This window comes from Taudactylus pleione, unplaced genomic scaffold (assembly GCF_031769625.1).
Source record: "Taudactylus pleione unplaced genomic scaffold, aTauple2 ptg001720l, whole genome shotgun sequence".
Lineage (NCBI taxonomy): Eukaryota > Metazoa > Chordata > Amphibia > Anura > Myobatrachidae > Taudactylus > Taudactylus pleione.
In genome coordinates, this window is record NW_028286117.1 from 208251 (window position 1) to 222682 (window position 14432).

At 46.4% G+C, this 14432-nt stretch overlaps 1 protein-coding gene across 1 annotated transcript in view; it reads right to left on the reverse strand.

The window, feature by feature from the left end:
* Positions 1-3306: 3306 nt before the first annotated feature.
* MIA2 (MIA SH3 domain ER export factor 2) overlaps positions 3307-14432 on the reverse strand; it is a 143721-nt gene continuing 132595 nt past the window's right edge. The window contains exons 28-33 of the mRNA XM_088464616.1: positions 12489-12611; positions 11523-11678; positions 9943-10077; positions 6877-6944; positions 6575-6785; positions 3307-4217 (exon numbers count right to left, since the gene is read on the reverse strand). Of these exons, the coding sequence (XP_088320742.1) occupies positions 4042-4217; positions 6575-6785; positions 6877-6944; positions 9943-10077; positions 11523-11678; positions 12489-12611 (869 nt within the window). The 3' untranslated portion in view covers positions 3307-4041. The remainder of the gene's footprint in view (positions 4218-6574; positions 6786-6876; positions 6945-9942; positions 10078-11522; positions 11679-12488; positions 12612-14432) is intronic.

Sequence of the window (14432 nt, forward strand, 5' to 3'; positions counted from 1 at the left end):
AGATTGCAGGAGGGTGGATATCACATACCTGAGAGATAAGAATAAAAGATGGTTAGGTCTAGATAAATGGAAACTGTTTTTTAACTGTTCATTTTGGATACTTTGTGAACAGGATACTTCGTGAAAGGGATACACCGCTCTCATAAAGGCAGCACAGATGATGTAATGGTTAGCATTAATGCCTCACAGCACTGAGGTTGTGGGTTCGATTCCCACCATGGCCCTAACTGTGCAGAGTTTGTATATTCTCCCTGTGCTTGCGTGGGTTTCCTCCGGGTACTCTGTATATTTTTGGAGTGTGGGAGGAAACCACACTATGGTTAATTTTTGTTGGATGCCAATTAGCCTACCAGTATGTCTGTGTGCATGTGATATGGAACATAGACTGTAAGCTCCACTGGGGCAGGGACTGATGTGAATGGACAACTATTCTCTGTAAATTGCTACGGAATATGTGTGCACTATATAAATAACTGGTAATTAATAAATAAAATTGACTTGAGAGTATTCTCCAATCTCCTGTCCGATGTCCCCATCAAAGACATGGCTCCCGGAACCTGTAGCGTAGTCTTCTTAGACAGACGTGAGACCGAAGAGTTTACTGTAGGAGTCTCACAAGATTTTATGTTATCTGCAGGACAAGGATGATAACCGCCAGGACATCTGAAACTTTTTATCCGGATGTTCCCAAGCTAAAATCAGAAGAGAATCCAGTTCTTCTGAAATTGAAAAGTAGCAGCCTGTCTTTAAAAAGAAAGACTGCTGTGCAGGACCCTTGTCCTCTTCCTTTATCTGCAATACCTGCCGGATTGCAGAAATTAACGCCTCTATCCCTTCGGACACAGGCTCAGGCTCCTCCTGGAGCTCTTCAGGGCAAATCTGGAGCATACTCTTCCTTTTCTAAAACTGGCATATCCTCCTCCTCCGAGTCATCCAACTGGAGGGTAACAATCTCTTTTTTGAGACTTGTGGCTTTGCCGTGGCACGGGAAGCAGCCATGGCTTTTGTGATCCCATCCATAGATATAGTTAAGGACCGCGCCCATGCTGGTTCTTCTAGAGTAGCTGAACTGGAAGACTCTCTCTCTTTCCGAGAAGCCTCCAGCTCAGCAGAGAGATGGGACATAACAGATGCAAACTGCGCCATCCAAGGCGGTGGATCTGACATCCCTGAAGCTTGTTGTTCAGGATCACAATTGTCACACAATAGGGAGTTAGATGACTGCCCCTGTGTAAACTTTTCACCACACTTTGTGCAGGTAAATGACTGTTGAGATGCCTTAAAGCCCCTTCCTGCCATGATACATACAGACCCCACACAAATAGTAAAATGTAGTGAAAAAGGTCAAAAGGTAGAAAATGAGATACAGAGAGGAAGGAGAGAGCCACACTTGCCCTAATAGCGCTCCTAGCAGTGCTAAAAAACGCTAGGCATAGAAGGAAGTAACCACTGATATGATAAAAGTAGCTATTATCTGCCTTAAATGCTCTCCTGACCAGCCTAAACCCCACTGCTTACTTACAGTCTAGGTTAGGCTAACAGTTTTATGCAGCAGCTTACTAATGCAGCAGTCCCTCCAAGTAATGGCCGCCAGCACACGCTGAGGCCGCTAGGAGTAAGGAGCAGGACTCCGGAGCTAGACTCCGCCCCCCGCTATGGGCCTTAACTTCTCATGTCTAAGCACGATGCGTGAGGGAGACCTCACTCAGAGTATACAGCCTACTGCTAAAATACCATCAATTATGTTAGCCTGGCTACCCAGCTAGTGGGGGAACCAGGGAATACTTGCTGCTGCCGGTGGCGATGTGACTAATGAGGGAACTCTGTGTGCTGCAAGTAGCGGCACCCGGAACCCTCTTCAAGGACAGTGGTCTCTGTAGTCAGGGACCCCAGGTTAACTGCGAGCGGGTCCCCCCTGCAGTTCCAACGATGCAGACAGGCAGTGCAACTGCTGCCTGTCTGTTCCTATTCTTTTCTTCAGCGCAGCAGCGCTCTACTTAATTAAATCAAAGACCCTGAGAAGTTTAAAACCACTATCAGCTCCCCTCAGGCACAAACTTAGACTGGGCTTGTAGGGGGGTATAGAGGGGGAGGAGCTAGTAACACTTCAAACATTTAAAGTGCCAGCTCCCACTTAACACACGTCTATACCTCACTGTCTTGAAGCCTCCAGTGTCCCTTAGTGGATGCCGGAGAAATAATATAGTGTAATACATTTGACTAAAGTCGCCATTATGTGCCAAATTCAGATGATATAGTGATGGGTATTTAATGACCCTCCTCCAAGAAGAGATGAGAGATTCCAGCACCAAAGGTCCCCCTTATGGCGTTATTCTTATAGGATATATAATGAAGATGCGTCTAATTGTATACCCTATTCGTGGTCTCCTCAGGCCGACATATATGATACCATGTGAAAGGAAAAGATGTACATAGTGTTTAATAAATTGCCTTTACTGGTATACACTCAGTACATAAACGCACTCAAGAGTGACAGATGCAGGCTTCAAATACAAAGAAATCTCCTCCAAAGTTCCCCCCAGTCTTTACCAGAGTTATGCCGAGGTGGAAACATGTAACATAATGGTGATGCAGTTAAGATGCGGGCAGACGGGATCTGGCAGTCGAAATACTGACGCCGGAATCCTGCCGCCCAGCATAATGCCAACACTGATAGCTCGATGGACGCCAGGATACCAGTGTCTGTATCCGGACCGGCGGAAGCCTGAACAGTGGTAACTATGCGCTCTTAGCCGGGGAGGGGGGGGTTAGGATTAAGCACCCCCGGGGGATATTTAGGGTTAGCCGGTGGGGGAGGGGTTAGGCTCCCCCGGCAGGAGGTTAGGGTCAGGCACCTCCTCCCCCCACCGGGAGGGTTAGGTTTAGGGTGTGGGAAGGATGGGTTAGGCACAATCAGGGGGAGGATAGGGTTAGGCACCACTAAGGGAGGGATAGGGGGGAGAGGAAAGAAGGGAATGTTGGGCTACTTACCACCCCTAGTCAGGATCTTCACTGTTTGGCCTTTCATCGACGGTATTCAGCCGCCGGCATCTCATACTGATTCCACATAATGCAGGTAAACCAGTCCCAGTCACTGGTTCCCTATTTAATCAATCAAAATGCCCATTGGTGGTTGGGAGTGAAGATCCGCAGGCACCGCGTTTCAGGATAGGTCTCCCTTTCTCCAGTTGGATCCACTATTTCTATCTGAATTTGGCACAGAAAGGAGACTTTATCCACAAATTATTACACAATTTTTTGTATTTGGATAGATAGATAGATATCTCAGCACCAGGCGACAGGGCTACATTACGCAAAACAAACACACCGATATTGGTACATATACAATTGGCCGATTACAGATAACCAGCCTCCGTAGGTAAACATCTTCTGATCAATCTACCAGGTCTCTGTTCTGCAGAAAGTCATCCAGGTGCTTAGGTGACCAGATCCATTTGGCTTTCTATGTAATGGCAACAGAATACAGCGCCAGTCGCCCGGCTCGTGGACAGTGCAAGAAGGATCCAACTGACCAACCAAAGGCTACAGTGATGACAAACGTTGTAAGAGCAGCAGCAGCCACCATAAACCACAATCACTGCTTAGGAATCATGAAGAATTTCCCATTTATACACACACCCCGGGAACACTCTTCAGAAATCAAATATTTTGTGAAATAAAAATAAGGTATAAAGGACTGAACTTTATTCATAGCAGATTCTTATTGCACATGATAAAAGGTTACTAAAATGTATTTTAAGTCCAATTTCATTAGGCACGGAAAAAAAAAAATCTTATTTCTGTCTACACAAAAAATTGTCAAATAAAAAGCAAAAACTAAAAACATGCACTCGCCATTGCAATGTACATAAAGCAATTATTCACAACTGTTAAATTACCTGATTTTCTTCAGAAATCAATGTGCTAAAATATCTTCTCTTTGAGCTAAAACTATAAATATAAATTTCTCAACCAGTGGCTGCTGCATCATTTTCTCCATTTTATTATTTTTTTTTAAAGAAAGTCTCTAAACTTGCAAAATCATGTTTCTTGACCGGACGGCTTGTCAAAGTTGGCGTCGCCGGCAGGAGGAGGCACAGTTTCTATGAGATGATCATTTCTTAGTGGGGGCCGCAAATGCTGTGGCGGGAAGAATGTCTCACCGTGCATCGGATAAGCTGGGAAGTGCTGTGGATGTGGTGGTAGAGGACTTCTCACTATGGTAAAGTGGAGGGAAAAAAAAAAAAAAAGAAGGCGGCTGACATCTCACTAGCAGTAGATAATGGGCTATTCCTTTAACATACATTTGAAAAGGCGATAAATTCACAAAAAGGGAGACGTTTATCCAAATGTAGAGATTCTCTTTCAGCCCTCAATGAGACACCAGGTGAAATCAATCACTTCCTCTTTTACAATGTCCACTTATAACAGAGCCCAAACCGTTGTGGAATGGAATGAGATGTGATGTTTATGTTAAGAAAGTGCTTGATGGTAAATGAGGTTGGTTGTATAAACAGGGAATTTGGAATTAAATTTATTAATTCCATAAACACTTTTCCATAGTGTGTTCAACCTACAATCTGGGCTGTTACCTAATAGCTGCCAGGAGGACCAGGAGGACCTTGGATGTTCATAGTGTGATGTAACCAGGCAGGTGCTGCAGCCACCATACACCTAGAGCCTGGGTGGTTTCAGCAAGCACTGTCAGGGAGCACTATATAGCAAAATGGGTTGCCCAAAAAGAACACTTTAAATATAAATCCCATTTAAAGAAGCTGCAATCTACTTCATTTACAAAATAATGTGCAAAGCTATAATCTGTAGAAAAGTCCCATCTTCCAGCTACCATATGCACCTGCATCTAGATAAAATGGCTATTTGGTCCTAGCCTTACACCCTAGTCCAGAGGTTCCCAAATCCGGTCCTCAAGGAACCCAACAGTTCAGATTTTAGCGATATCCATGGTTGAGCAGAGGTGGTTAATTCAAATTGGCTGACGTACTAATTAAGTCACCTGGGGTCCAGCATGGATATCCTTAAAACTTGGGACTGTTCGGATGCCTTGAGGCCCGAGTTTGGAAACCTCTGCCTTAGTCCTTTCTGTACAAGGGAATCAGACATCTTAATGCAGTGCTGGCCGGCCAAGATCAAAGTTTCTTTCATTTTTGAAGGAGATGTTTAGTACGAGTTCCGGATCCTTGTTGTGAAGGAGGAGATACTCTAGATCCCTTTACTGGTTGGGCATGCCTCACGGAATACTAAGGGGTGACGAAAAGCAGCATCCAATTGGATCTTTCCATTCGCAGCCTGTGTAATCAGTTGTGCTATATGGCATATTGGGACCGATTCAGACGCACTGCCGATGTCAGACATCGTTAGGGTTCATTCTAGTACCCTACACCTGTCGTAATTTGTGCAGTTCCGCTTTCCTGTCTGGGGTGTTCTCTCTGCTCTAGTGCTTCTAGCACACACTGGTCTGTATCCTAGCAGTTGGTTGCATCAGCTGAGTGTGCTAGAACCACTAGAGCAGAGTGACACCCCCTGGCCGGAAAGAGGATCTGCACAGGTTGTGACAGGTGCAGGGTGCTAGAATGAACACTATACAGTGGAGTGATTTTATGCTACTGCATCGAAGTCGCACCATGAACGGACTTTTAGCGGCATAAGTGACCGAGTGCCGACCGCCAACGGGAGCAACTGCATCTGATTCTACTTCCACCTCAGAATTAGTCCAATTACCTCTAATGAGAGGCTAATGAGGACTTTAATATGCTTAGAAGTGCCCTTAGTCTGCAATTAATATGGATTATTTATTGTTTTATTTTTAGTATAGACTTATGTGAATGAGATTTTAGACATACAGTAATGCCCCATCTTTAGACAGATATTTGGACCCGGGCAACCCATCCCCTTTCTCTGTGTGAAAGGGTCTACCCAAGCCCTCGTCGCCACCAGGGTTATTCCCAGGACTGACCCGGGTACCTGGGTCATGACTAAAATGAGCTGATTGGCAGCTATGGAGCAGTCACCACCCACTTTTCATTATCTCATCTTTCTATGCTCAAAATAGAAAAGTACATTTCGTATGACACGCCAGGGTGCAGTGTGAAAGGGGTAGAAGAGCTGTGACCCGGGTCCAACCAGTGTTCAATATCCCAGGAAAAAGCAGGGTCAATGCCCAGGCTACGGTCTGAAAGTTAATAGAATTTCGATAACAAGACTGCCGCAGTACATTCAATGCAGGTAGGTCTTTCCGGAGATATGTACTTTGGGATGCTTTAAGGTTGTGTTAACAAATGTGTGGAAGAATTGATGGACCTCATACTTTTATAAAGATGGAAAGGATTACACGAAACAGACCACAGATCACATTTATGCCAAGGGCCAATTTAAGTCTCTGCTGCACATTTACCCCCCTCCAGAACCCATTCCTATAGAACATCAAGTGACCACGAGCGTTAGAGAGTACAGAAGTGCTCGGGGTCTATTCATGCGTCTCATCTGTACTCTGGGGAGCAGCTTTGTTGTCCTCACATAATCAAGTCAATATTATACAGTAAGAGATCTGACTTACTTGTGACGTGAGGGGGTGGCATGCCTGGGTAGCCGGGGGGTCCGTACATATCCATTGGAGGAGGGGGCATAGGGAATGGTCTTCTGAAGTAAGGTGCTCTTGGGTCCATGGGCAACAGGGGAACCCTCATTGGTGGTGGTGGATGCATGGGATACTCACTAGGTGGCCCTTCCGGCAGTTCACTTTCCTGATTGGGGGCCCCAGGCGCGTTCTGCAAAGCGTAAGTTACGTTGTTTATCCAGTGTGTGATAACTAGATGTATTACATGACAAAATAGGCTTATGGGGTTACCGCATACGTACATTGGATTCCTCTGTCCCATTCCTACTTGTGTTTACTCTTGACTTATATTCTGGGGAAAATCGTCCATCTGCCAAAGAAAAAGTTTATACTTTCCTGGATCAACTGTGGTCTCTGGGCATGATTCAGATGGGGACGATGTTTGCGCAGTTGAGCGATTATTTGATATTGTGCATTCGCAACAAACTCCTGAAAGCCTGTACAGCGCATGCGTCACCCTAACTGTACTTCTGCCTGACAGTGCTTGTGGCGCACAACCGTGGGCAGTGACTGGAAGTGATTGCAAAAAAAAAAAAAAGTCTGATGGGCGTTATGGGATTGTCAGTGTACACGGCTGCGCACATCCACAGCGGCCATGTTCAGGCTTATTTGATCTGGAAACCCTGAGCAGCTTTCGTAAGTGACGATGATGTGCCGATGGTGGAGCACGCAGAACCACCAACGCAGCTGAACTGTCCTTGGATGCTAAAAATGGGCGTCTCAGAGCTTGTGCTCTCACGTTGGTGCACAAGGGGAAGGCCGACATTGGCATTTGTATAATATCGCTCCCGCTGTAACAACGGCGGCCGCCATTGCCGACGCAGCAGATCCATCTCTGAATCAGGCCCTCTGTTACATTTCACACACACAAGTGCCCATTAAATATTTACTTGTTATTAAGACAACTAAAATGTCTATCAATTAAAGTGTTAGTGCACCGTAGAGCGGGCCCCTGGTCCTCAAAGTTGGACGTAAACATGTTTTCTATAGTTACATTTTATAACTACTGTACTGTGTTACTGGTGTTATTTTCATAGTATGATCAGTTCCATTAAATGGAAATAGACGTTGTGTTGCAGCAGTACAGATCATTGTAGTTCTATAGTCACAGATCTGAACATGTATCTGCCTACCACATGCTCAGCAAGCACACATCTCCTGAAATACTCTGTACCACTGATCTTCATAACCAGAATAACGAGAGGTGCCACTTCCAAACTGGGAACATGATCCGGCCCTGGCCTAATGCTGGGTGCACACGTGGCGATCTGTTCAGAGAACACTGAACGATCTCCCTTGAACTTCCTGGTGTGCTGGATGAACGATATTGTTCATCCACACACCAAAGATATCACCAACGACCAAGGATCGCAAACCCCCACGGAAAATGAACGATAAGGTCCAGATTGGCCTGCATGCATGCCCGATATCGTTATCGTCCAGCGTATCGTTGGTCGTTCGTTGCATACACAAGGAACGATATATCGTTGAACGATATAGTTATCGTTCTGTGTGTACGCACCTTTAGTCAAAGGTCGTCATGTATGCCCTAAGTGAAGTGCAAAAGAACAGACAGCACTTTCAAAAAGTGACTATTTTAAAGATGTAACCCCCCACTCCTATATCCGGCGCTGCTCTAAAGCATTGGAGAAAATCTGCTGAATGAACACAACTAGACCTGTCCAGTACAATTAGCTCCCTGACAAGGACGCAGACGTTCAGGCTGGTTACCAATAGCTCACTGAGTACAAAGAGGTTCTCCTGCCTTCGCTGATCGTTGACAACATGAGTGTCACTTTGGTTTTAAATCAGTGTGTCTAGATGGTTCATCCTGCATAGTTCAAGACAAAGGCCTCAAACTCGCATGAGGCAGAGGCCTCTGCAAGCAAGAAGCGCACCTAGGTTTGGAAGTTGTAAAGCGTAGGTAAAATCTGGAGAGGCGCCCTGTGCAGAAGTGTGATTGTCACATCAATATTCCAGGCTCCAAGCACTTTTTTTTTTTTTTTATTAAAGTAACTGGTTCAATAAATCTCCTATATAATACCGTTTATTAAGCCTCGTTTGTGGTTTCAATTACGTGAGAGAGGTTACAATGGGCTGTCTTTATTACATGCATCCTTTTTGTCTATTTTATTAATATTAATAAAGTGAAACCGGACGCTGTAAAGGAAGTCTCATTATACGTATAGGGAGGAAATGAAAGCTGAATGGAGATAGCTTTAGGCTGTAGTTGAGATCATGGGATGGGGTCATAATCCCGACCGTGGGGATTCCGGCATTGAGAATGCAGACGCTGGAATACCGACACTTGTCAGAATACTGGCGTCAGCATCCCGTCTGCTGGGATTTAGAAGGAAAGTAGCAGGATTAGTGTTAAGGTTAGGCTTAGTGTGCAGGGAGGGGGGAGGTTAGGCTTAGTGTGCAGGGAGGGGGGAGGTTAGGTTTAGTGTGCAGGGAGGGGGGAGGTTAGGCTTAGTGTGCAGGGAGGGGGGAGGTTAGGCTTAGTGTGCAGGGAGGGGGAGGTTAGGCTTAGTGTACAGGGAGGGGGAGGTTAGGCTTAGTGTGCAGGGAGGGGGGAGGTTAGGCTTAGTGTGCAGGGAGGGGGGAGGTTAGGCTTAGTGTGCAGGGAGGGGGAGGTTAGGCTTAGTGTGCAGGGAGGGGGAGGTTAGGCTTAGTGTGCAGGGAGGGGGAGGTTAGGCTTAGTGTGCAGGGAGGGGGAGGTTAGGCTTAGTGTGCAGGGAGGGGGAGGTTAGGCTTAGTGTGCAGGGAGGGGGAGGTTAGGCTTAGTGTGCAGGGAGGGGGAGGTTAGGCTTAGTGTGCAGGGAGGGGGAGGTTAGGCTTAGTGTGCAGGGAGGGGGAGGTTAGGTTTAAGCACTAAGGGGAAGGTTAGGTTTAGGGGAGGGGGAGGTATGGAGAGGAGGAGGGATAGGATACCTACCGATAGGTGTTGGTATCCTAACCCTGTCAGGATGCCAGTGTCAGGGTTCTGACCGCCCAGATCCTGAGCACTGGCATCCCGTACCTAACCCCTCCAAATGGCAAGAATGCTCCAAAGCGTGTGCAATCTGTACTTCTAACTCAATGTAATAATCACACTCTGCAAAGCCAAGTCTTGTTTTACACTGCTCTGCACCCGCTTACTACATCCTGTCCGAGGATTCCCGTCACTATACCCAACTGCCCCTCTGTGCACATTTCTGCTGCAACACAAAGCCAGGCCATGGGGGAACATGTGATTAGTGATCTATGTTACTATCCCGTAAGAAAGGGCACAATACACAAAGCGCCAGCCAAGGAGAGTCACCTACCTGGCAAGTCCATGAATGGTTTGCCCTGATTTCTGGTTAGCTCGGCGGGGCCCGAGAATCTACCAGACGGAGCCGGGTAGTGATAAAACCGCTCTGCCCGCCTTTGTGGAAAATGGTGCTCTGGGTATGGCAAACCTGATACAGAGGAAGCAAAGGAGTCATCAGAGATGGGTAAAAACACAGAAGATAAAGTACATTATAATCTAAGTGCTCTTTAATCTGGAGGGGGGGGGGGGGGGGGTTGGGTAATAGAGCCATCCCGACACCAGGTATTTTATACCAATTCCTCACAGCCACTGGCACTGCCTTCATCATGTGTTACCTTCACATATTTGAATGGTTTTATTATTTTGTTTGTACTCTCAGTACGGCTGGAAGCAACCAAAGACCACCAAAGTATTGTCCAGGCGGGGGAGGAAGAAAATGGCGCACACTCCCAGCAGCCTGTTTTGCACCACTTATTAATAGAAAATGGCGCACACTCCCAGCAGCCCGCTTTGCACCACTTATGCGCACACTCCCAGCAGCCCGCTTTGCACCACTTATGCGCACACTCCCAGCAGCCCGCTTTGCACCACTTATTAATAGAAAATGGCGCATTTTTTTGTTAAAACGGTCGACTGCAGTCACAAAATGAATTGAGCTGCAGGCTGCAATATTTTACAGGTCAGGTACGGGATGCCGACATTCTGGATCCCGGCGGTCAGAATACAGACAGGGATAGGATACCGACACTTGTTGGTCAGTATTCTAACCGTCCCCCTCCCCGGTGCCTGAACCTAATCTCCCCCCAGTACCAAAACCTAACCTCCCCCTACCCACACCCTAAAAATTAACCCTCCCCCTAGTGCATAACCCTAAACCTCCCCCTTGTGCCTAATCTCCCCCCCCCCCCCCCCCCCAATCTAACTCAGCTACATACCTTTGGGATTCCGGTAGTTGGGGTGCCGACGCAGAGATTCTGACAGATGTCGGGATTCCGAAGCCGGCATTCTGACCGCCGGAATCCCCTCCGTCACTATATTAAACACGTCCCATTTTTTACAGCTTCTTAAACTACTGCAGAGCCAATGTTTGTTCTGCATATTTGCCTTCTGTAGGACAATGTCACCAATACACCGGTTACTATAACTAGCAACTTGCCTGCACGGATTTACCATGTGCTGTACTAGCTTTTGAATGATATACTGTCAGACATAGATGTACCTTTGCTTTTTTTTTGGTTTAAAGCAGACCTATCACTTACGCACAGTTGAAACAGCAATAGACGCGTCCACAAAATGGCTGCCTCCACTTTACCACACGCCTCAGCTATGAATGGATAGGCTGGTGCAGCCCAGACAATGGCTGCCTCAGCTGTGCAGGTGTCGGTCCCATTTTAACTGCTCAGTATAAAGTGTGGTAATAAAATAGGAAAGCAGATTCCTGGGACATTAATGGTAGCAGAACTCTGGGACTTTCTGCCCAGAGAAACCCTTTTGCCTGCAGACAGCTCTATGGCCATAATCCAGGCAAAACAAACATTATAGATATGCAACTTTTATGGGAAATTATTTTTCTGGTTACTGGCAGACGGCTACCTGGCGGAGGGACATTTCTCTGTTCTCTGTCCCATGGTGGCGACAATGAGCCGGAATCCGATAGTGTGCGCTGGTGGTCCGATTTTCTATCTGCATTTATGTCCCCTCTTTCCTTAGGCCCAAGGTATGCTGGGTAATATCCAGGTAGCCTTGCACCTGTCAATGTGACCAAGTATTCCATTTGTACATCATACTGAAGACAATGTGTTATGATTACAAAACATGGATCTATATACCAGACATAAGCAGGTTTATTTATGAACACTATGTAAACAGCGCTGCTGTAGCGACCATTATTCACTTTCCTCGGTTTACTGCAAATGACACTAATGAGAGGAAACGTCAGCTCGGTCACAGCTATGTGTAAACATGTTCTCGTTATTAGCAGGGCTAATGGGTTTCTCAGCGCCATCCTGTGCTGTCGCCCCTGCCCTCTCCCTGAGCGTATACCAATGCCAGCAGATGGGTGGGTTTTTCCGGAGCGGGGCAGGTTGTGGGGCGGACGCACTGACAATGTTCAGGCAGGGCTGTGCCCTTCAAGCTATGGGGCTCCGGGCGACGGCCCTGCTAGTCTGTGACCTCAGCCGCCACTGGTTAGAAGTCCCTTCTAGGCACAATCAGGTTCTAGGTGGTGATCTACATCCTCTTCTACACGAAATGGACTAACGTTATGCCATAATTGTGCTAAATCGGCGGCACTGACAAACGAGGACTGGCCACCTGCCACGGTCTATGGTCTGAAAACCCCGGCTCATTTCTTAACAATTCTCCTATTGAGCAACTGTAATTCCAGCTTCATAAGAGAAGAGAAATATAAACAGCGTTCATAAAAGTGTTGTATTTCAACCACAAGGCAGGAAGAAACAAATATAAGCAAAAATGATTGTAAAAGTTGGGTAGCGTTCTATTGTTTTATATAGATAACTTACACATCTATTTAGAACATAAAAAGTACATTCAACACACCTCTGTCTGCTGTGGGAAGCATCGGGGAGATCCTCAGGGGACCCTCCAGGAGAGTGGGAGGGGAGAGGAAAGCCCGGCTTTCAGGGAGTCGGCCAATCGGGGACAATCCGTATGGTGAGCCGTCTAGAAGCATTAGGGAGCACATGACACAATGAGACCTTGATCCAAATCATTATATAGGAGATCTTTTTTGATTCAGCCATTTTTGGTTTTTCATGTACATGGGACCGGTGATCAGAGAGTAAGTGAAATCCCCACAACGCTGCTGGATATGAAATGTATAATACATCCATTCTGCGCTGTGTGTTTTCCCCATAAGGTTCTCAAGGCAAGCAAGTCGCTATACAGCATAACACAAAGCATTGGGTTCTCTCCTGTGCCCCTCCTCCTTCTATGCATTGGTATCAGGGTAAACACAAGACACGAGACTGGACCAATTACACACAGGTCTAGGTGACAGGAACATATGGGGGGGTGGGGGGGGGGGGGGGGGATCAGTGACGGAGACCAGCATGCCTATTGTACAGATGACTGCTGGACTCTGATCAATACTTGTATATTCCTGATCTGCAGGGTATGTTGGGACCTAGTAGTAAACGTGTCATATATATATATATTGTCTTCCTGATGAAAATCATTATTGTGATTGAAACGTTGAAGAAGTAAATTAGGTTCTTTGTAACCAGTCTCATATTCTTTACTGAGGAGTGCCGCTGCCACTGCTGCCTATATATATATGTATATATATATATATATATATATATATATATATGTATATATATATATATATATATATATATATATGGTTTGATCATACGCTAGACGCATCTGTGAAGAGGCCTAATCAGTGTCTGGCTAAAACCATAGACCGTGTTATCGGGGCAGATGGCGATGATCGCATACACAACCACATGGGGCTCGGTCATGTTTTTCGGTCCATGCACATTGCGATTTGCCATTAAGCCTAAAACAACCTTAACTGGCTGTTAAAATCGTAGCATTTCTGGACAGCTTACATACGGACATGTATACTATATGGATAGGAAACAGGACCCCCCCACTGGCCAAATACGCCTGGCAATTATAGTATTATTGTTGTTTGTCTTTAACATACTAGAAATAATCTTTCATCCTAAGGAGAAAATGAGGGGAGAGCATTAACACTAGCAAACCCTGCATATTCTGGACAAATCCACCCATTTTCCCACGGATTCGGACAAACCCTCAACACTGTACCGAATCGAGTACCAGAGCCAGCCGTACAGGCAAAGCAGGAGGAAGAGATAGGATGAAGTGACACCAGCACGGCTGTGGCTCACTGGCGCCTCTCTGTCGCTCCCGTCTTGGTGCCAGGCCTGCCAGTGTAGGAGTCTATCTACACGTAACCTCTATGCGTGAAGCTGCTCTGCTGCTGTATATAGATGGGTTCAGGGGTTTGCATGGGGGATACATTGGATTTGCAAACTGTCAACAAGGGACCTGTGTGTAGTTTGTATGTTCTCATGTTTGCGAGGGTTCCGCCTCGCAATCCAAAAACATATTTGTAGATTAATTGGCTTCAGACAATACAATGAACCCTAGTGTGGTGTATGTGTGTCCGTGTGATATGGGATATTGATTGCAAGCTCCAGGGACTGATGTGAATAACCAAATACTCTTTAAAGCGCTGCGGAATATGCGTGTGCGCTGTATAAAATAAGTCCTTGCGGATGCCGCAGTTTCGGCACCCGCAAGGACTTCTCTATTTCTACGAAGTCCATAGGGGAACTTGGGGTATAGGTGATGACGTCAGGCATCGGGCACCATAGAGTTAAGTTTTCAGCCTCCCAGGATGCACTAGGGTCCCCCTCCTATACCCCACCCCCGAGCTAAGGCATCTCAGTTCCGTACCAAGCCATAGGCCGGAGGAGGAGAAGGAAGAGAGAAAAAAGATCTGGACACACA